This window comes from Conger conger, chromosome 4, assembly GCF_963514075.1.
Source record: "Conger conger chromosome 4, fConCon1.1, whole genome shotgun sequence".
Classification (NCBI taxonomy): domain Eukaryota; kingdom Metazoa; phylum Chordata; class Actinopteri; order Anguilliformes; family Congridae; genus Conger; species Conger conger.
In genome coordinates, this window is record NC_083763.1 from 29,510,106 (window position 1) to 29,533,666 (window position 23,561).

Below are 23,561 nucleotides of genomic sequence, written 5' to 3' on the forward strand. Positions count from 1 at the left end.
AGTGGAAATGAACTACACCAGATCCGCAGCCAATTTTGGGCAGATGTATCAATATATTTATATTTATTCCAACATTAAAAAATAGAAAAATACAGGAAAATGAAGGTCATTTTTGGTAACTGTCGGGTGTTTTCACAGCCTGGAAAGCTGGGGGCAGTGATGTGTTGTTGAATGTTGGAAGGTGTGGTATGTGTCACTACTCGACACCTCTGCTCTCGCCCATCAGGAGGAACAGCTGACACGCAATCTCTGGGCCCAGCTGGGGGGCTGAGCAGCGTAGCCCATCCTCTCTGCGGCCTCCTGCTCCTGGAAGGGGTGTCGCAGAACCTGCAGCAATAGCTGCACCTGGGGGTGGGGGGACATCTGCTCAATCTCCACCTTTCACAACCTGGTCACTAGTTTTCACCGATTGAAATTACATTGTTATATTACACTTTTTTAGCAGACGCTTTTATCCAAAATGACTTACAAAAAGTACATATCAAGGTCATTAGAACAAACTACAAAAAAGGTTGGATAAGCTATAATTCACACAGAACCAGTTGCAAAGCCATGATCATTATTTCCAGTACACATGGAAAATAGGCCAAGTTGTTAAGGAATTAGGACAGTAACTACAGTACCAATATAATTTAACTGGCTTAATAAATCTGTAAGTTCCCCTAAAATAGCTGCCATGCATCACCTAGGGTGGTCCCACAGTATGAAAAAAACAAAATCCAAAAAAAGGGCTGACTAGCCCTAAAGCCTGCCACAAGCCATATGAACAAACATGTAAACAGAAATCAAGATGTGACTCTTGTGTGTGCCGTACAGCTTACATGTTGTGCATGAATAACAAAATGCCTTCCAGCTTGACTTCAGTGATAATCAAAATAAATGTTGCCATCTGGTGGCCACTCATTGATAAAGCAGGAATTCAACAGTTGTTAAGGTCCTTTCAGACCTTAAAAAAACATTTTATTGGTAGTTTAGTCATGCATAAAACTATATATGAATTTAACTGAAATAATTACCTCTGAGAAATCATCCTTTTCAGCTTTTCTGATTGCGGACTCGGCCATCCAGGTCCTCAAAACGTATCTGGGATTAACTCCTGCATTTAAGACAACAGTGTGTGCAGTGCATCAAAATAGACTCATACAAACCTGCACAAGTTCACAAGGTCATCAGCAGAACAATTACCAATTCTGATTTCATCAATTAACAACCCAATGGCTATGGCTAATTTCTGAGATTTGAGAGTCACCAGCAACATGGCCAATCAACATTTCTGCTGACAAAGTCACAGGCGGGCAGTGAGTTCAGCCCCTACTCAAAACAGAAAATAAGGCTCCAGCAGCTATGCCTTACAATGAAAATCAAGCTTTATTTTACATGTCCCATTTTCCATCTAATTATCATTGTACCGGCGTGTAGCTGCTCTGGAGTCTGAGCTCTGTAATCCATGGCCATGTGTCACTACGTTCAGCACAAAATTGTTTCAGGGGCCCAAATCTAGTTAAGAGGGAATCCGTGGCCAAATTGTCACAGACATCTGGTAAGAAAGAAAGCTATTGTTACACCACCACACAAGGACACATATGGCGGCCATCTTGCCACAATGTTGTAATGAGCCCGTAGGAAGGGAAACGGGTGAGACGAGGTGACAATGAGGCAGCAGTACCCTTACGCAACATCAAGCACACACTCGTCAGGTCGTTTTCCACCGCTCCATAACGTTTCCTAGCCTCTAGACGCCCCTATCTGGATCGGCATGCTTGCACATCCACATTGATTACTCCGCTGTTGGATTCAGCCACAGCATCTGCCCGAATCTATGCTGCGCTCGCTGACCGGTACTTTACCGGTTCTGCTACCGGCTAATTCTGATGCGCTACTGATGTTGTTTAGTCGTGCAAACAAATGCTGGTGAGCACCTGGTCATGTGGTCCGTGAGTGAGTTTACTCTACGACGTTTTAGCAGAGACTGGTCAGCTGTTAGCATTAGCCGTAACTCTTGTAAAAATTGATGGCAGCAGAAATGAGCAAATCTTCTATTCATTGTGATGGACAACGCTATGGATTATGGCAAATTTTGTGACAAAGGAGTGCTAGGCCTGTTACCTGTCAAAAAAATGAATGGAAGCCAATTTGTTACTTCATTAAGGGTGCTACAAAACCTTGATAACAACAAAATCTTTTATCCCCATTTTTTCTTTATGCATGAAAAGAGCACGTCTGCCTCAAGGTATGATGAATCACGAGTAGTGACAACTAATTTAGTGAGAGAAGATTTTGCAACATTTTGCAAGAGCAGACCACAACATACGGCTTCTCAATCAGATTTAAGACCTGAGCCGTGAGGTGCAACAGATGTGTTAAAATGATCCATTGTATCTGCTCCTATTGTTAAAGTACGTCACGGTCAGTCGACAATTTCATTTTTCAAACTGATGCCAAAAACATAAGAATAACATCCGATAATTTGTAAAATTTATTTTCCTTTGCATAATGTATAAACAAACAATATGTATCTTCATTATCATAAGCAATTTTTAAGGCTTTCAGAGTACTCCTTAGAGCAGAAAAGAAGAGCTTACTTTTCATTCTGTTCTGTCGGTCTTCGTCTGAATCTTCCTTCTGCCTGCAAACAAATACAACAAAGATGACATAAATTGAACAAAATCACTTCACCTCATTGCAGGTTCCCTAATCAAAGAATCAGCATTTGTATAAATGAACATCGTTCCATCAGCTCCCTCCATGTCAGCCATTTTCAGAAGAGCTAAACTAGGCCACAGGCTCTCCCATTTTAGGGGACCAGAAGTAATTGGACGGTTGGCTTCTCAGCTGCTTCTGAATACTGAGGTTCCTTAGTACAGCTATATGAAAGCTTTCAGTGCGATTCTATGCTTTAGAGTCTGTTATTGGCATTTGTCAACATGACACAACATGAGACCCAGAGTGCCATTGACGGTCAAGGAAGCCATGATGAGGCTGAGAAATGATCAAAATGGCGGCAGGAGCCCTCAAACCCCAAGGTATCTCACCTCTTAAGTCTCAGTAGGTACATGCTGACCCAATTAGCGAAGAGCTCATGGGTGGCCAGATCCCTCAGAGCCCACATCCCCTGGGAGGTTATGTAAATGAATGAAAAAATGAAGGAATTCATGAATTAATGAATTAATGCATTTTTAATGTCATCCCAAGATTTTTTTCTCCTGTGTTTCTCCTGTGCCATTCTAAAATCGGTTCTATTGAATAAAATCAAATTCAATTCTGCACTAGCCGAAGAACGGATAACGGGCTAGCGCGTGTGGGTGGGTCCACGGCAACACGGCACCTGCGAGACGGAAGGTTCCAGCAGCCCACGGGAAGGAAGCTCGCTGAGGTGCCGGAACGTCATGGTGAAGTCTGCCCCCGTGTCCTCCATTAACTGCAGAGAGAGACGCCCCATTAGCGCACCACCCACCCCCCCCAAACAACGTCCAGTACGGCCCCCGCCAGCTCCCCGCGCGGTAAATGGAGCGTGGCCGGTGTCGGCGAGACAGAAAAAACGCTGGGCCATTGCGAAAAAGGGCTTACCCTCAGTAAGTAGGCAATCAGATAATCATCCTTTTCCTGCTTTCCCAGCAGACCCAGCTTTGCCTTAAATAGCTTGTGAAACCTGAAATGAAATCCAACAATACTTGTAAGACAAAGGAGAATGGGGAAGCGGGGCTGGTGCAGCAATTCAAAACTATTATAAAGACAATGACAAACACAAGGCAGGATTATTGCCTTTATTACAAATACATTTTATTCTCGAGATGAATTTATTTTAATTTGTTTTATGAACTGTGAGCCAGCCCTTGCAGTAGACTGAATTCCCCTTTGGTGTGTATCCTATTAGAAGTAGGGCAGACAGGCTCCCTCTGGTTCAGTCAAAGGATGAATTAATCTCTATCCTAGTGATCCAGCACAGGCACACAAACACAGAAACACACACAAATGAGCGTGCATGCTCTCGATCTTACCATCTCTGGTAAATGCCAGGATATTCTTTCAGGATCCTCTCAATCCTTTACAAAAACACAAGTAGAAACTAATGAGAAAAAATGGTAAAGATGCATATACAGTGGCTTAAGAAAATATTCAGACCCCTTTAATTTATTGTGTTGTAGAATGAATTTTAAATGGATAAAATTGTCTCATAATGACAAAGTAAAAACATGTTTTTTTTACATTGTGGCAACCCTCATGACTGCCAGACGACTGCTCCTACCAGCTGAGCCAATGTCACCACAAATCACGCAACATTAGTGCAATTCTCAGATTTTATTTTATATTTATACATCTTGTTTTCACCATGTATAAATTACAGCGGAGTTTATACATAGTCCCCCCATTTCAGGGCACCATAAAGTTTTGGACACATGGCTTTGTGTTTGTAATTGCTCAGGTGTGTTTACTTGCCTCCTTGGCACCTAGTCTTTCGGCCAGCCTTTCGATCAATGCATTCGCATTGCAGCGAAGGCATTTTGAGTGATTGATTTTATGTGCGAAGAAACAATGGGCTAGGTATTGTAGCCTAAATCATTTGTCATGTAGGCTGCAGCCTAACTTCACTGTGTTCCGAACCGAGGTCGATAGAGTGGGGGCGACCCATCAACATTACATTACATTACATTACATTGCAAAATCATCAGAGTCTGGACATCTTAATTTCAGGTTATACTAAAACTCTTTGCATTTGAATGGATCTCTTTGGGAACTGGGGGGGTGTCCTGTCCTACCACCAGGCGATATTTTTTTTCTTACATTTACACATTTACAGACAAGATCTGTCTGTATTAATCTTGCTGCGACCACCTACATTTCATCACAAAACAAAAACATTTAGCCTGTTCCATACATGCTATGTTTTACAGATGAAGTTTGTTGCTGTTTTTTCCTCCACAAATGCTGTCTTTCACTTTGACAGATATCTATTTTAGTGTCTGACGAGGGGGTTACGCCTTGCAGTGTAGTCTCAGTATTTACCATGGTGACATCTTCTATGGATCAGGGTACTACATATTTCCAGTCATACTGTCTGGAGAGTTTATTTTTGATTTCTCAAACAGTAATTTTCTTCACACTTGGAACTGTCAACCATTACACTTTTATGGACAACCTGTTCTAACCCTACAGGCAATTGCTCCGGTGGCTTCCTTTCTCAATCTTGCTGAATATAATTTTCTTTCCTCTCATCTTCAAAATAGCTTTTTTCCCATCAGTAGACAGCTCTCTGGTCTTAATTTGGGGTTTTGCTGACTGAATAAAGCCGACTCCAAAAGTAGTTTCAAAGCACCACAAGCCTAGACCTTCACAGGTCTTTTATTTGTGCCAGAACAATGCAACATGAAACATCTGTAAAGCTATTTGTTCCAATATTTACAATAACCTAAAATGAGGGGGGTTGAACACAAAGAATGCTATTGTCCTACAATGGTAAAATGTGTTTGTGCAAAAATACCCAAAGGAAAAAGGGGATGTTTTTAACTTTTGTCTTGTATTCATTTTTTACACAAAATGTACATTTCACCTCAAAATGAAAAACTTGGTTCACACACAGACACACATGCAGACACATGCATGCACACACACACACACACACACACACACACACACACACACACACACTTTTGTATTCAGGGGACAGTGAGGCACTCACATAGGTTGTTGCTTGGGGCTAAGTACTGGCTTCAGGGCCTCTCCAAGCTTCTCCAGGTTGAACAAACCACTGTTGGCCTGATTTCCTATGCTGTACCTGCCCTCGTCATCCGAGCTGTTGGGGATGAAATCTGCGGATTGGGGGAAATGACTAGTTTTCATCTCAGTACAACAGGCACCGTTCAGGAGGAGATTGCATTTCTGATGCAAGCTGAAATCACTACCCAGTACAGGTCTGTGTTCAGACAGCCCTCAAAACTGATCTAATACTGTTGATCTACATTTTTATAGTACCCACAGGTTCGGTATTACAATTTCATATTGAATTGCAAAGTAATTACAGTAATATAATCATATTCATATAATTACAAAAATTCCAATGCTTACTTGGATCATAGGATTCCATAAATCCAAATGGACCATAATCTATGGTGATTGAGAGTAGACTGAAATTGTCTGTGTTGCATACACCTGAAACAAGAAGAGACCGCCTTTCTTAATGTACCAGGGCAGGTTACAGTGGGTTCAGCAACAGTGAACCTGAAGAAGAGCTGAACATGTTAGACCCTATAGTCAGGACAAAACTCTTGCATTTAGCCTCAAACCATTGAGACAGCAGTTCAGTCCACAGCAACACAACGAGGAAAACATAAGCAAATGCATGAAGCAAATACTTAATAACATAAGACTGGCCTACCGTGTGCAAAGCCAACGGACATCCACTGCGCAATAAGATGAGCCGTTTCATTCACAACCTTTGAGTAGAAAGCCTGAAGAAACAGTGATGGCATCAGGACATGGTCACTCTTAACCAAGTTACTGGTGGGGTAAGCTTGTGACACAGCCTGTCAGGCAACTGACTTTCAATCCCATATACAAATCCAACTTGTGGCTGGGGGTCTGAATCCCAGATGTGATACTTTCTTTACTGCGATCCCATCTCTGTGTAACCCACGGACGTCTGTAACCCACCAACGCCTCTTTCAGTTTAACTTCGGTTTCAACAGTGAATGAACACAAAGGACTTACGACATGGCAATGCACTTGGGTCTAAACATTCGCTGAATAATTGAAACTAGCATTACTTGGGCTTCATTGAAATCAGCAGAAAAGAAATGAAACCCAAATAAGAATAAGTAGTAATCACATCTGTTTTTCAATGTTAAGTACAAAGCACTCTGTGGTTAGGCCGAATCTTTGAGTGCATATACTACTACATACGGTTAAGATAAGTGCATTCTATTATAAGGCCAATGTGCACCCTCTGTGTATTTTTCTTTTCCAGCAATAGCCTAAGGCAGATTATAATCTAGGACACACCAGCAGTGAAGTTTGTATGTTCTAGATATAAAAACAAGCAGTTTCTTGATTTAAAATTCAGGGTACATCGATAGCTGTGCAAAGATTCATCTCACAGGTCAAATGCGATTAAGTAATTCTACATACTAATTTCAGCAGCAAAGGATTTCAACTTGTCTTTCAGTTGCATTAAAAACTAGCCACTAGGCCACACTTACCAAATATTTATCCGGGTCACTTAATTTTATTGAAGGGAAGTGTTCTTCTATAACGTGGTTTAATAATTTCCTTGAAGAGAAAAGTCATTGAAAAAGGATGAGAAAATAGCTACCTTGTATATCTGATTTTGTATACAAATTAACTGGAACTGTTTTCAACAACAATTTCATTTAATGCAGCAATTTAATGCAGTCTCACTGTAACACATCCAACTCTCCAGCCCTGGTTAAGATCTCTAGTGACCCGATTCGGAACCAGGAAGGAGCCAAGCGGAGAACAACAGCTCCTACAAGAAAAAAACAAAACATGGTCTTATGTTTGCTTTAATTCCTGCATTTCTTCCACACATTCTGGTTAACCATCTCATGTGAACTGGTTTGAAAGCATGCACAATAGCAAAATTGCCTCATTATCATTAAAACACATCATTTAAAGATCCTGTGCAATCAGGTCAGATACATTAGAAATGAAGAACCAAAGAAAATAAATGAATACTATTCATTTATGAATGACTTCCTATTCTGTTGAGATCCTTTTTTAACCTTAAAGCAAAAAGGTTCTTATACAGCCCACTGCTGGATGAATTTGGTACTGGCTTTGGAAGACTTAATTCTATCAGTAACAAGCTGGTTTACATCATATCATTTTTCACCAATCAGTCGTGATAGAAAACCATCTCATTGTACAAATACTGTAATATGCCAGCATGTCACTTCACCAGTACTGACTATCAAAGAGACTGTGCACACACCTGGGTGAAATATGTAATTGCTTTGGATTCTAATATTTTTCTACATTTTACTGAGCTTGTCTGGAACCGGTGAAATACACCCAGAAATTGCAATTGAAACATGCAAGATCAATTGAGGACAGAAAAGTATTACGTATTTGATCCAGGTCTGAGAGTACAGGCATAACTGCTTCTTGTATAAGCAGATGTGTGGGCAGTGTAAATATAATGTAAAAGTAAAAATATAGCTGGGCAGGGAGGAACACATCATTGACGAGTTAGCCGGCTAATGACATGCTGTCTATCAACATCACACGGCTTCAAAAGAATGGTAACAGTATGACTTTATTATGACATGGAGGAAATACGATTAGCTAATTAGTAAGCATTTATGTGTGACATTGTAGTTGACAATGTGACATTGTAGTTGACACTGGAACCTGGTAGAAGGCTTGATATTAGAAATCAATCACTTGCTAACTTAGATAAATTCTCTACCAATTCACTACCATGAATCCATATTGTCTATAAAACATTATCTTGTGAATATTCAACGCAGAAGGGATATGTCTGCACAGTCCTTCAAAACTCCTGTTTAGAAATATTTTGCTTTACATCAAATATGATTGCAAATAGCAATTCCAAGAAGCTGATGGCGTCTTTATCTGTCCCCAACAGAAGAGAACATAACTACATGAGCTTCAATTAGCTTTCTCTGAGGAAAGAAAGCTGTGCATGTTACTGTAATTGAGAACACAACATCAGGATTTGTCAGTGAGGTCTTACCTCTCTCCTTTCTCAAATTTCCATTATAGAACTGGTCTCTCCAAACTGGCTCCTCACTTACAATGAGACTGAAGCAGAAGAAAACATTCTAAACCCGCTGTTATTCAAAAGAGAAGATTGGAAACCAGCCTATATGACAGAATTCCAAGAATTCCAGACTGAACTTGAACAAATGCATTTGACCCCTTCAGCAGTTTCAGTAATAATATCCAATTTTGCAAGCTGTCAAATTTAAGCCCGGCAGTTAATAGCAACACTGTTTGAACACATGATAGTAAAAGCAATGTCTGTTCCTTTGTGACCTGAATGTTAACACTGTTGAAAACCTTCTGCTATAACAATTTCCACCCCCATAAGACTATAATTTCACGTCAACATCACAGTTCTGTTGACATTAGCCATCCAAGCCTATTGCCCTCTCGGTGACACTGATTCAGGGACTATTTTCAGTCTGTAGTTCAACACTAATAGTGAAAAACCATTCTCTATAACATACAGAGTCTGCCTGAATCTAATAAGGTTCAAGCAGTTCAAGAAAATGCCATGGCTGCAATATACAGTGAAGTCAAGAATTGTTTTCCACCTGCGATGTAAGAAAAAAGTTGTGTAAAATAAACACATATATAGTATATTTTATACTCAAATATATATGGGACAATGATATACTTATTGTAATACTGACTTTCTCTCAAAAAAATAGATGTTAATGTTATTGGCTTACCTGGCAGCCCGGCTGGTGGGCACACTTAAATAGTGCATAGCCTCGCTGCATAGGAATTCTCTGACAGAGGAGCGAATCACAGCCCGCCCATCTCCAGACCTGTGAGAGCACACATGACATGCAAGTGCAACAAGTTAAGAGATTTTTTCCTGAGTCTAAGGCGTGAACCCCAGCCTCTGACTCGTCCAAGGAATTGGTAGACGAACGCGTTACCAGTCAGCTAAACGCTGTCGTGGTAACCAGCGCCAAGCCTTTGCCGCAATTAGGGCGAACTAGCCGAGCTAACCCTGTTACACAAGCCTTCTAAATGTTAACAATACTGCTCCTTTATCTGTTAGCTCTGAAAGACTTAGGCCTAGATTAGACATGCTTTTATTCACAAACACTTTTTGGTGAATTCATGTTGGCAGTTGCTGAACTCGCCGAGCTATGGTTGTGAAGAAGACAAAGGCCACAGTTAAGGACATGACGATGCAGTCCAACAGTGTGTTGAGATGATGAGAAATTTCCCATATTACCGTGAATAGGGTGTTTTCCCAGACCCTTTCAGCTGGAGCTCCCATTTCTCACCATTCCTGTAGGACAAACATAAGACAAGTTGCATGAAATCCTGTGCTAAAATATTGACCAATGGAATATTATTAATAAATACGGCAACACATTTCATTTTCACCTCAGAATTTCCATTAACAGTTCAGGCATCTGTGAACATTCTTCCACTACATCCTGTAGAAAACCCTGTGTAACTCTTGACAACTCTGACAGCTCATTATTAGCATAAAGAACACTAAAATTATTTAACTTTATTGATATCAGGCAGACAGCCAAAGTGCATTCAGCAGAGAGAAAAGTGACAAGTACAATTTAGGTTATAAGCCAGTGAAGATACAACATTGGCTCTACACTGCACCAGCTGTACACATACCCAGGACAGTGAGAATAAATCATTTACCAACATATTCTCATTGTGATCTCACAATTATTGCATTTGCAAACAACCCCAGTGGCAAAACCCAGGCTGTTAACCTGTCTAAAATGCACAGGGGTACTCACTTGTTTGTGTATTCACCAAGCAGATGTGCCCTACCATCTCCAAGCTGACCTGACCAGAATCCAAACTAAGAGACAGAAAGTTAAGTCATTGACTGTTTTGCAGGAATAGTTCATTGGGTCACAGTAGAATATGAAATTACCTGGTGTCCACCGTATCTGTGTGCAAGGGGGACAGACTCTGGCCATAGTTTTCCACCACTGAAGTAATGGGCAAAATCGTCAATCTGTGAAACAGAGGAATTCAAATCCAAAATCTCCTCGAGTGCATCCTGTGGAATATACATAAAAGAAACAAGTTTACTGCAAACCATCAACAATTGTTATGTCCCGGTACATGCAAGTTCTACAAATATAAAGCTTCACAAGTCTCACCTTTGAGTCATAATCACAATGACAAAAATGGGACTGGTACATACAGTAATATAAACCAAGGGGGCCCAATGCAGTTGAAAATTACTTCACCCCGTGGTCTAGAATCTAAGGAAGTCACTATTCTGACTGCACATTGACCTCGGAATCGCTAGTGGAAGGAGGACAACTGGGCATGCACTACGTCGTTCAAAGCCCGCAGCGCATGAAGCGCACTTTTGCGCAATGGCTGTCCGCCACAGTTTAGCTTCAGGGTGCGTGTATGTTAGTCTGTGGTCTCCATACACAAGATATAGCAGCAATGGGATTACGCATGAAAGTGACTACTCTAGGCTAAATATAGGTATTGATATTGGCGCGGTATTGTAGCTTTACCTCACAAGCTTACCTTTGATACAGCAGCGACTTTTAGAGGGCCTTTGAGTGGGGTCGGTTGAGTAACCGAGAATACGCAGTGATTCACTGTCCTTACAAAATTATCCCTTACTTCATCCAGTGGAAAAGCGTCTTTAGAAAAGGACGAAATGACGTTTATGAAATATGCTATTACATTATTAAATTTAAACGCCAACATTAGCATAGACACATAACACTTTAGCTATTAATTAGCCGAGGCAGCCTACCAATTAATTTTCTACACGATAACCCGAGGGAGTCCAATGCGAATGAGTCCGTTTTCTTCCCAAAGCAACTTACGTTACTTCGCCTGAAGTGATCATGCAGTTCGCTTTTACTGTCGAGATAACTTCCACCGTTTTCACAATAATCCAAATCTGCTGCCTCCAACAGTATTAAAAAATACACAAAAAGTACGAAAACATATGATGACCGACAGTTCCATGACATGACTGAGGAAAGTTGGTAAAATTTCGAGCTTCTTCAGCGAGCGCGTATTGGTCCAAGTCTAAGAACATTGATCTTGCCCGTTTCTATCACAACCACAGCATGCAAACGTTAGATTACTTAACCGTTTGGCTGATTAATGATGTTAAAACTTGTAAAAAAACGCAACGTTGGATATAGCCTAGAGTAATTATTTAATTGCGAGTCTACTTTAAAATCTCAACATAAATGAACACTTGCAATGCCAACAGAACATAGCATACATAACACTAGACTAGTTTTTTCTTAAGTTATATCAGCAAAAATAATTATGTATGTTCTTATGTATCTCGATGTTATGTACATTCCGGTTTCCATGCGGAAATTCCTCGTAAGTGCAATGATCTTCACCTCCCCAGCATATGAAAATACTGAATACTGAACCTTAGACAGACAAATCCATTTCATATACACATTGGTGGATCGCAGCGCCTGTTCGTAACAAACGTTACATTGCACGTTTCCGTTTCCTGCTTTGTTAAAAGAAAAATGACAGGCGTTTGTTGTTGTAGGAGTTGAGGGGAAATGTTGATAGGTTTGCTTGCTTGTTGTGTAGCTAGCTTGTTAGCTATTCATTCACGGGTGTCGCTGTCAGCAGCTGAAACATGAACTTGTAGCTTAGTTCGTTGCCATTTCCGTCCGTTTTTAGTAGTTTGTTTCCGGAGCCTTAAAAGTAAACAATGCAAAAGTCTGATATGACAGGCTTCAGACAGGTTTCAGACACGTTTGGTGACTGAAAATCTTTTTGTGTGACATTCTCACACGAACAGTTCAATATGTTCTGACTAAGCTTATTTTTAGTAGAAGGTAAATGCTTGCACGCTATGATATCTCATAAATTGACACTTTTAGATGCTAGCTAGATGCTAGCTGGCTAATTTCTATCATGCTATTTTTTCAGAATGACAGGTAGCGTTTGTCCGTTCTTGTTTATTTGTTTTCGGTAGTGACTGCGGATAGACTTGTGAGTCAAACAGAACTCATTGGGCTCCAGAATTATTGCCAACCTTAATGAAAAATCGCGCTAGCCTACTGTATATTGATGTTCAAACATATGGGAAAACTATATACTTTTATTTCCATACATTTCATCTCAAGTTTTTTTTTATTAAGTAATCTCAATTATTAATGTAGTTAATCTCAGACAAAGGAAACTATATTGTATCATTCCATAACTTCCTGTTACTTAGTAGCTTAAACAAGCATGCTAAATCCCTTCGTCCATCAGCATAGGAAAAGACAGAACAGTCGATTTAGAACAGACAGACGGCAATTGCAGTCTGATAATGGGTACAAAAAATACATAAACAGTGAAACATACCAGTTAGCACTGTAATAATAATAATAATAATAATAATAATAATAAAAATAATAATAATAATGAATTTCTGGAATGGTTGCAAACTTGCCAGGAAAAGGACACATTGGCTGTCAAGACGGTGAGGAAGATGGTGAGGGAGGCCATAAACAACCGAAGGATCCCGGTTTAAGAATTGCAGAGATCAGTTGCATCTTGGGGTCATCAACTCTCAAAAAGAAGCATAAAATGGCACCTCCATACCAACAAACTATCTGAAAGGGTGGCAGAAAGACATCCCTTACTGAGCACAATAGACAAAATAATAATAACTCTAACGATGTTTGGAGTTTGCTAAACATCATTCGAATTATGACTGCAAGAGAGGGCTATGGTCAGATGAGACCAAAAGTGAATATTTTGGCCATACACACCATCAACATGTTTGGTGGAAAAAGTGGAATGCGTAGAAGAAGAAGCACCTCTTACTACGGTCAAATTTGGAGGTGGTTCATTGATTTTTTGGAGATGTTTTGTGGTCAATGGCCCAGGGGTACTATTTAAGATCAGTAGCACAATGAATGAAGTCAACAAAGTTCCATGACATTGTTGCAGACATCTGGCCGTCTCTGCAAGGAAGCTGAGATACTGTAGATTGTCCAGGCGGACAATGTCTCTGAGCATACATAACAATACACACATAAATAGTTCAATGAAAAGATCCATGTTCTGCAATGGCCATCTCAGTCTCCAGACTTAAATCCCATCACCGAACTGAAGAGCAGGGTCCATAAACTCAAATCCAAGGTTATCAATTATTCAGAAAGGCCAATGGTCAAATTCCCTCCAAATGTGTTCACATGTAATCTTATCACAAATTACAAGAATAGACTCATGGCAGTAATTTTTGCCAGGGATGTGTGTACATAGTATTAACACAGGGGTCCTAATAATTCTGAAAATTCTTTGTGGAATCTTTATTAGAAAAATAGAATACTTTGGTTTATTCCATTGAATCATCAATAAAGCACATACCTTTTTTTCATTTATTTTTTGTATATAAATTTCAACATATTAATAACTTGATGTCTCAGATATTAGTGTAAATATTATCAATATTAACCAAGGCCTCATATCCACAATGTAACCATACAATGCAATGTACACTGAGATTTTGTACATTAAACCTATATTGTGTACACAATGCCAATCACCACAGTATCCTTTTGTGTATATAGGAGAATTATTTATTATATAAAAAAAGCTGTACATAAATTTCATTTTAACATACTTTTATATATACAAATTATGGGAGGAAGAGGAGTTTTAGATTCCTCTCCCTGAAAAAAAAAGAATTTAGCATTTTTCAGCAGTTAATATACCAAAGCATACGGACAGAAGAATCAAGGCATTGGCTGCAATATCCTGTAACACACATTGGTGATCAATATACTGTAAGCATGGTCAGTTTTGGCCTGATGGATTTTTCCAGAAGAGGAAAAACTAAAGGAATGACTTCCTTCGCAAGTAGGTTTACTGGTAAGTTTCAAACTTATGTTCATACATTAGAAAATGTAGAAAATGTACAAAACTAAGAGATGACAAGATGATACTGCCTTGCTCTGTTCCAGTGGACGTTTAATAACAAAGGTGATTACTAGACAGGAGTTATGAACCCAGACAATTAATGGAGTAATGTTACTTTTTCAATGAACCAATTCCTTGACAGGAAGTCCCTTGTTCTCCTTCTCAGGAAGAGGAATACGTTGTATTGGTTTTCATTACAATTTTTAAAATGGAATACTCGTATGGCTTTTTAGGTGACAGATGAGAAATTCTTATAACCCAAACGAGCACGTGGGCAACATCAACAATATCCATGTTTGATCTAGAGCTCATTAACACAACACAGAATATCAAATCAATTGGCATTTTTAAGAAGCATGTTTTTTTTTTCCACAGAAATTTTAATGACTTGAGGTTTGGTATTTGTAATGAATGGCCATTTAAACAGTTTCAACACCAGTATCAAGCAAAGGCAAGAGTTCCAGACTTCTGAGACACCTTACCAACAAAAGCAGCCTAGCTTTACATATATAACTCGATGTAAAAATTCATCATGTAAATTTAATGATATCAAATGTCTTAAATACAAATTAGGGAATTTCAGAACAAAATAAGACTCAAGAAATCAAGTCCACAAATGCTTCAGACTTCTCATTCAAAAAAACAAATTTTGAGTGCTCACTGTAAATATTACAATATACTGGAAGCATAATGGAATTAACAGTATAGGTTACAAATACAGTTCTTTGTGTGCATGCTTTACGGCAAGGTTTAACTACATTTCAGGAATTATGAGTAGCCAGGAAACGCTGTTCTAAAAAGTCTGCAATTCTGGCAAGCAGTTTAGTTTGCATTCAGGATCCAAAATGCATTAATTGGTCTTGTGTCTTCAGAGTAAGAAAGGTAGGGAAAAATGGCACAATTTAGAACCTGACTGATAATAAAACATAATTCCTGCTTTAACTTGTTCACTTGTGGCACCTGCTGCTCGGAACACTGATCAATATTAACAGTAACACTACCAACAACTCAACATTATATACAATTAAATCATAGCACTGTCAGACACGAGCGTGTTATGAACCAAGCCATTGGACCTCATCAGAGTAATGCATTATATCCCACAATCTCCCCACCATAAAAAGTAAATAGATTATTTTTTTTATTTGCCATTCAATAAAGAACAAACATTCTGTCATATCCTAATGCACTTATATATGCTTTTGCAGACCAGTTTTATGTTTTTATAATGGTCTAGGGATGACCGAACAAAAGGGGTGCCTTTAGTCGGCATAGTGCATGATGGACTCCACATAGTTTCCGGGAAAGAGGCCAGTGACGCCGTTGCAGATGCCCTCAAACCAGCCGTCGTCGTTCTTCTTGATGATATAGATGATTGACCCTTCCATAAAAGACAACTCGTCGTCCTTGTCCTTGGTGTAGTCATATATGGCCACCACTAAAGGAGGAAGAGCAGGGGATTAGCAGTGGTTGAGCCCCGTAACTGCAGCCCCAAATCACACACAATACCAGGAGACAAAGATACCATAATTTGTAATACCATGTGCACTGTGTGACCATAGTTTGTAATACCATGTGCCTCATGTGACCATAGTTTGTAATACCATGTGCATTATGTGACCATAGTTTGTAAGTGTTCCCTTGAGGCAACCGGGTGGGGGTTGAATGCCAATTCATAGTAGCTGCAGCATATTTACCCAACAGGCATCATACAACCTCGACTTGTGAGCCCTGTTCTCTAATTATATCATTCAGCACTCAAATCACCCAAGCCAATATGCTAAATACAGAAAACAATAATTATGCAGTTGAGTGCATCTTTGAAACTTTAGTTTGGATCTCTGCCTGGCTCAGATTTGTGGAGCGGGGGGGGGGGTCACCTTTCTCAGTGTACGTCTTGGGGGCCCACTGCGGGTCGCTGTCCGCATAAGGGTCGTTGTAGCTGACGATGGCCGCCTCCTCGTCTTCGTAGTCAACCGGCGGCGGAGGGGGTGGCGGCGGGGATTCGTCGAACAACGGGATGTCGTCCGGGGGAGGAGGGGGCGGGGGGCTGGGGGTGTCGGCGACTGGAACGATGCAGAGTGATGAAAGATAAGGGGGGGGGGTTATAATCAAGCCTGCTCCCCCCCAGCCCCTGGGGGGCTGGATGGAAAGTTTGGGAAGAGGTATAGTCGGCGCACATGCACAGCAGCCCTTAGAACATGGACCATGCAGTTGTGGCAAAGCGGCAGGCGTTTCAAGAGCCTGGTTAGGTTAGTTCCACCTACGGTCCCGAGAATGCCGGTTCCTCAAGAATGGCGGTTCAGAAAGATGAACTCGTACTCAAGGCGCTTCCTTTGAAAATGAACAAGGTTTTTGCCTAACAGGAAGTGAAAAAGGTGAGAGGACTGTTTAAAACGCACATACTGTATTCTCTATGCTCCAGGCCTCGCACCACCTGACCCCAGCAGGGGGCAGCAGAGGAAATCTCCACAGGGACTACTACCCATTCCACTTACTCTGTCAAAAAAGCAACTAGTGTTGTCCACCTGCCTTTAATATGTACCTGTAATTTGGAAATGTATAAATAATATCACAAATTCCACAAATGTGACTCTCTGATACTATTTTCAATATACATTGCAATATCCATCAGTATAGACACAATATTATTCAGTTCAGTCACATTGACTTACCCATGCTGCCAGCAGGTGGCAGTCTGCAATATACGGCTTGGTTAATTCTGTCTCTGACTTCTGCATGCATCGTGTGTTCTTGAGGGCAATCTGAAGTGCTCTTGAAATCGAGTAGTCATTTAAAGGATCGACGGAGAAAAAGTACGGCCGTGAATGGCCAGAAATTGTAGAAATGTTCACGGTTTTGGGTATGTTTAGTTTTCACACACGCTGTTGAAATTATGCTGTATTTTATTCCTGTATTGTTTCTGACGCACAATCCCATGCCTGGGCGAATGACAGGGACTGTCCTCGCCCTTAATATAAACAAAATGCCTTTCCCTGCAAACAAAAGCCAGCACTCTATTTGAAGTCACCTTGTAGCCAAATGATTCCAGGAACAACATGAAGAGCACTAATTTGCAGCAGGGAGCATTCATTGTGAGGCATTTGGTTAATCCAGGGCTTCTGACATGCCCAACATGCGTGTGTTAGAGGCATTCACACGTTGCGTGCACAGCGTTCAATCATACACCTATACGGCAGGTTTACGTTCTCTTGCTTGTTTCAGCTGACTTGGCTGAGGCCTGCACTGATGTCCAGCTAACACAAAATGTCCTCACAAGATCGGTGAAATGTTTTGTCAATGTTACATTACATGGCAGCAACATTGTGAGAACATTTTGTCTTAGCTGGCTGGCTTCTCAGGAACAGGCATCATTGATGGAAATGTCAACACACAATGAGACTAGTCAGAGGGGTTTCAGAGGACTACTAAAACAGAAAAAAAGCACACACATACACACAGAAGGGAATGTACACGAATTGTTCTAAGACAGACAGACGGACAGGCACGACCATGGCGTGACATGCTGTGTGTGAGGCATGCTACTCTCAGAGGCAGCTAGGTGGCGCTGCTGTGCACTTACTGTTCTCCTGCACCCTGGCCACAAAGCCTGTGAGTGGTATCTGTGGAGTCAGCTGAGGCATGGGGGGAGGAGGGGGTGCGATAGACACTGGGTGGCCACGAAACAAAATGAAATAAAGGGTGGTGGAGGAGGAGGAGAAGGAGTGGTGGAGACAGGAGACAAACGGAAGCAGACGTCAGTTACAGTGAGGGGGAAAAAAAAGACCCAGCGCGAGAGGAACCGTTAGCCTCTCCCCCCCCCCCCCCCCGACCCAGATACACAAACACGACGCCGCGTTTGTGGGGAGAGGGGGTTCACAGGTGTTTGTGCGAGCAAGGTTTTGAAAGTGGTGACAGAACAAAACGGCACATAAATATGCTTATATTTATCGCCAGAATGTTTTGTTAAAGGGACAGTGGACTTTCGGAGGTTTTTACTCCTCATCTGTGTTTTCAATGAGGTTTTGTGTGCAATGGATATCCTCAATTTTTACAGATGTTTCTGGTATTGGGGGCATGTGGAGGTGTGCCCAAAAGCAACAATATACACTCCAAGCAACTCCAAAGCATCATGCAACATTACTTTTCCTGATAGGAGCAGAATAATTCTATAGAAAACATCAGTAGTTACAATATCTTGTCTCATATACATCTACGTATGTACAGTAAAGCAGTCTGAAATAGGTCATATAAATGCAGTAATCATTGGTACAACAGCAGAATATTTTTTGGTCAATATTCAGTGGCATGTTGTTCTAGGATTCCCTCTCCCCTGCCTTTATGCTGACACCACGCTCAATTTCCATGACTACGGATAACGCAAGACAAGAAACGCAGGAAAAGCAGTGTCTAGTCGCATCTTGTTCAGCAACAGAACCCAACAGAGCTCTAACTAACAGCAAGCAACAGTTACAGGGTTTTCTTATATATAAAAAAATAAATAAATAAAAAACTACTCAGAGATATACTGACACGCTGTGCCAGGAGCGGGAAGTCTTGGAGACTAAACCGCTTTATTTTCTGGCAAATTTCCAGAAAAGATTTCTACATTCATCAGACAACATCCGGCCCATCTGTCCTAACGCCTGTCGACATCCGCCAGCGACATTTCAACATGGCGTCTCGCAACTAAGGTGGAAAATCACCAAATCAAAAATTGGTGCCAACAGTTCAAGGAAATGCACCACTTCAGGACAGTCCAATTTAGCCACAGGTCAACCATTGCCCCAAAGACCAAAGACCTATGTATTTAAGGAGACAACTATGACTAACAGCCTGCGTAATATATGCGCCACCCGCACCAAATTCACCTTGAGGACTGTGTGCCGACTACATCAAGAGAGTGGAGGTGTATATTTAACTTAAAAAAAAAAATGACAGGAGCACCGGCTGCCTCATCCAATTGCCTGGATAAAAGCTGAGCCCGTATTTAATTTGCCGATATTGACTGGCTGCACTGCGTCTTATTCTAAACACAAGGACATCCTGAACTTGTAGGAAAGACAGCAAAACCTCTCTCCAAGGAATCAAATAAAGCCTTATCCTGCACTTTTCTACAAAATAATTCAATACACAATACTCGTGTCCTTCCGATGGGGCAGGGGGTTCGTATGCGAGTTCCACGCAGTCAAATGGCTGCCATCTTTGACGAGTAGTGGGTGAGGCATGTGAGCAAGTGCTAGACAGCATGACAATCTGAAGCGGACCCTTTTCCTCAAAAAAAAAAAAAAAAAAGAGCCCATTCATTGCGGTTGCATGCTTTGTGAAAAAGTGTCCAGTTAACCACACCAAAAGCATGTACAGTGTATGAGTAATGCTGCATAAACAGTGCAGTCCGTAAGTATTTGGACAGTGGTACATTTCCTATCATTTTGGCTCTGCACTGTGTAGCGCACTGTGTAGCACACTGGATTCGACGCCGACTGATTGTTCCTTATTTACCTGCCTCATAATGGCTTCCTTGACGTTCATTGGCACAACTCTGGTCCTCATGATGACAAACATCAGTAAAACAATAACAGACTCATAAACCATAACCATAAACAACTAAAGACTATCATAAACCGGAAATTAAGACTAGATACTTATACCTGCAATATGGGACCTATAAAAAGGGCTGTAATTCTTAAACAGATCTCCCAATATGGATGTAAATACCCTCAAATTAAAGGTGCACTTTAACCTCATATCCATCAATTAATTAGAGTACAGAGCCAAAACAACAGAAGTACCACTGTCCTAATACTTAGTGTAGGCTGCACTCTATGCGTACATTCATGACTTGTCTTTCTAAAAGGAGGCACTGAGCATAACACACAGGTGAGGCTGACGTCTAAAGCAGTGGGTGGAGCTGTCGACAGGCCCGTAGTGATTGGCTATCAGGCGTGACAAACAAACAGGGGAGACCAACGGAGCCTTACTTGAGTTCTGGGGGAATGCCTGGGGGCCGCCGTTAACGTGCGGTTGCTGGACTGAGAACTGTGAGGTGACGGATGGGGCCCGTCTGTACGTCCCCGTGGCCGAAACCATGGAGACCGAGGAGGTGGTGGAATTGTGCCGGGAGATCTGCCGAGACAGCGTGCCGAACTGGGACATGGGGATGGGGCCAGGGCCGGGCCCCGGGGCCACTGCTGCAAACACCGAGAAAGGGAAAGAGAGAGGGGGACAAGAGGCAGAGAGAGAGAGAGAGAGAGAGAGAACCCATAGGGAAAATGAGCAATACCCAGTTACCCAGGCAAGAAATGCAGAGCAGTCCCCAAAGAACCAGGGCCAACCAGAGAACCAGGGCCAACCAGAGAACCAGGGGGAGGAGCAGGCTTGCAGCACTGGAGTGGATGATGCGAGATGTAGAAAAGAAGTCGAAGCGCTGACGAGGAATGAGCACCACACCACGTTATGCAAGCAGCAGGAATGCATGGGCCGCGGTCGCTGGGCACGCGCGACCATGCGCCAACCGCAATGCAACCGCGGGTGGAAGTAGAGAGGAGGAGAGCGCATTTGCAGCAGGGATTTCGATCCTGCCTGCGTGGGGCGCGATAAGTCGTCCGGTGTCCAGAGCTCGTGCCGACTTGTCACACCCTCGGCCTCCGCCGCGGAAAGGCCGTGTTGTAAGGCTTGCGATTCTATACTTGCGACAGCACCCTTTACAGACCCCCTGCTCTTCTGCAATGTTTAGGTTGGCTTTACAGGTTTGTGAAGCTCACCCTTCAAAGAGGGAAGAGATGGCTCGAGGGCTTGTGTCGTAACGTAACAATATTTCCACATCTACACTTGCCGTCAGTTTCCTTTGCTCCATCGTCACAAACAGTTCCTTGAGCACTTGCACAACTTTAACTGAAGCACTTACCCAGCAGCTTGGTGTGAATTACAGTATCTATGTGTTAAAGAAGACGACAAACCTGTGGGCCAAGAGCTTTTCATAATACAGTCAACTCCAAAGACCGTTGTAAAACTGGCTCAAATACTGCTTGCTCAACAAGAATGTACAAATACTGTTCACACCTCACAGGTGCTAGAAATGTGGTGACCAGATAGCAAGAGGAAAAAAAATTAATCAGTACCATCTAGGGGCCTAGAAGAATGATATTTTCCACTGGTTTAAATTTTGGTAGACTATAGGCATACGCATACAACCTTCTGTGAAAAGTTTTAGGTTATGATGAATTGCACACACTGAATGACTTTAATCATTTCCATTACAAAGAAAGCATTACAATACATTGTAAATGCATTAAAAAATAATAATAATTCAGTCACCAAAATGCACTGCCTGCAAATTATCAGGACAAAAAGTGTCCTGTTCTACATGTCAAGATGAGAGGAAAAAGCTTGAAAGTCTTGATTTTATCTAGGTCTGGTCACTCTAGTTTAAAAAGACTTATGAATTGTGTATTCATAATGTAATTATTTTTAAGTGAATACTTTCCAAGATATAGGAATATCAAAAATTATTTTCTTAAAACGTTTTTTTGCTTGTTACAGCAGCCACTTTGCTTCCTATTGCAGTATGTAGAGGGCATGCAATCACACAGCTTGCTTTAATTTCTGATTCAGAGAATGGCGATTTACAATTTACCAGTTTCATAACCCCATTGACCATGTCCTGAATTTTGCCAATGCCCTACAATTCTGGCGTAGGCCAATAGATTGTTGACAAATAGAGAGACTGAATACCTTTTTCTTTCGCTGATGGTACATCAGAGAGATGTAACTGTAAATGTCTGTTAGTGGATAGTTTTCCGGAAACTTCTTTCAATTCTCAATTTCAGGACCATGCCAACCCTGGTTGTGATAAGGATTCTAGACATGTCAAGTAGCAGCTTTGGCCAGAGTGTTCTTATTTTGAAATTGAACAAGAACCCCTGGTCAGAGATCGGACTAGATTATAAAGAAGCAATTTCTGTCCAAATAAATGCTTCCTGTTTACAGCAGCAGATAACAGCAGCTCTTTGGAGGAAGCTTACACAGTTTGATGTTTGTGTAGGGTGGATATCTCAGAGGAACAGAAAAAATAAATTATATATATATATATATATATATATATATATATATATATATATATATATATATATATATCTTTGTCGCATCCCATACCCCTTCGAAATAAATCTCCTGAGATTTTTTATTAACACACTGTGAAAATAAAAGTAATCACGTAACATATAGTTAGACACCATTCACAAAAAGCACAGCCTCGCCTTACAGACATGTCAGCAATGAGATATAAAACAAAGAAGAAAACTGCTGTAGAATAAAGAAGGTAAAACGTGTGGAAGTTGCTTTGAGTCGGGCATAGTCAAACGCTCACTCGCATGCTTCGCAAGCCCAACACCACAAGACAGTTCAAATGTGATTCATGTAATGACATCATTAACAAGCTGATTTGAGATTGGCAGACCCACGGGGTGAAATACAATCATACACATATAAATAAGGCTCACAAGATGCATGTCATGTAGCCAAATTACCTGGAAGATTTTTTTTTATATATAAAATGGGGCCCCTATTCAATCTAACTGCAAAAGGACTTTGACCTTGGCCAATAATGAAAAATTCTTACATTCCTGCTTTTGGTACCTTGGGCAGAGTCCAAAATCCTCTGCGTAAGCAAATAAAAGAATATATGCTAGCTCAAAATTATTTTCACACAAAGGTCAAGGAGAACTGTGCATCGACTGAATAGAGGCCGTACAATCTTAAAAAGAGCATATGCTGAAGAAGTCTCTGATAAAACACACAGTGCACAGGTTCTGTACTGAAAACAACCTAAACTGAATACGGTCACTGTAAATACTGACTTATTTTACCTCTAGCTCTTAATTAAAGTGCAACTTTTGGGTCCAGTGGAGAATAATATGTGGAGAAATTATCCAGGAAAACAA

At 41.1% G+C, this 23,561-nt stretch overlaps 2 protein-coding genes across 7 annotated transcripts in view; both read right to left on the reverse strand.

Annotated features, from left to right (window-relative positions):
• Positions 1-33: 33 nt before the first annotated feature.
• LOC133126137 (protein adenylyltransferase SelO-like) lies at positions 34-12,311 on the reverse strand. Of its 2 annotated transcripts, XM_061237988.1 has the most exons (19): positions 11,477-12,308; positions 11,242-11,360; positions 10,625-10,753; positions 10,485-10,549; positions 9,950-10,006; positions 9,432-9,530; positions 8,711-8,778; positions 7,393-7,480; positions 7,194-7,263; positions 6,374-6,446; positions 6,064-6,147; positions 5,678-5,807; positions 3,999-4,043; positions 3,568-3,649; positions 3,326-3,418; positions 3,033-3,112; positions 2,583-2,626; positions 1,017-1,096; positions 34-345 (listed from the first exon to the last, which is right to left on the reverse strand). In XM_061237988.1, the coding sequence occupies exons 1-19, from the start codon at positions 11,697-11,699 to the stop codon at positions 223-225; spliced, it is 1,752 nt and encodes a 583-aa protein (XP_061093972.1). In that variant the 5' UTR covers positions 11,700-12,308; the 3' UTR covers positions 34-222. The 2 variants fall into 2 exon arrangements, 1 of the variants encoding a protein (XP_061093972.1); XR_009708501.1 differs by lacking the exon at positions 2,583-2,626 and having other exon boundaries at positions 277-345; positions 11,477-12,311.
• Positions 12,312-14,256: 1,945 nt separating this feature from the next.
• LOC133127304 (abl interactor 1-like) overlaps positions 14,257-23,561 on the reverse strand; it is a 49,001-nt gene continuing 39,696 nt past the window's right edge. For 3 of the 5 annotated variants that reach the window (XM_061240082.1, XM_061240083.1, XM_061240084.1), the window contains 4 exons: positions 20,601-20,810; positions 18,203-18,289; positions 16,500-16,685; positions 14,257-16,057 (listed from right to left, as the gene is read on the reverse strand). In XM_061240082.1, the coding sequence (XP_061096066.1) occupies positions 15,882-16,057; positions 16,500-16,685; positions 18,203-18,289; positions 20,601-20,810 (659 nt within the window). In that variant the 3' untranslated portion in view covers positions 14,257-15,881. The remainder of the gene's footprint in view (positions 16,058-16,499; positions 16,686-18,202; positions 18,290-20,600; positions 20,811-23,561) is intronic. The other 2 variants (XM_061240085.1, XM_061240086.1) reach the window with 2 other exon arrangements.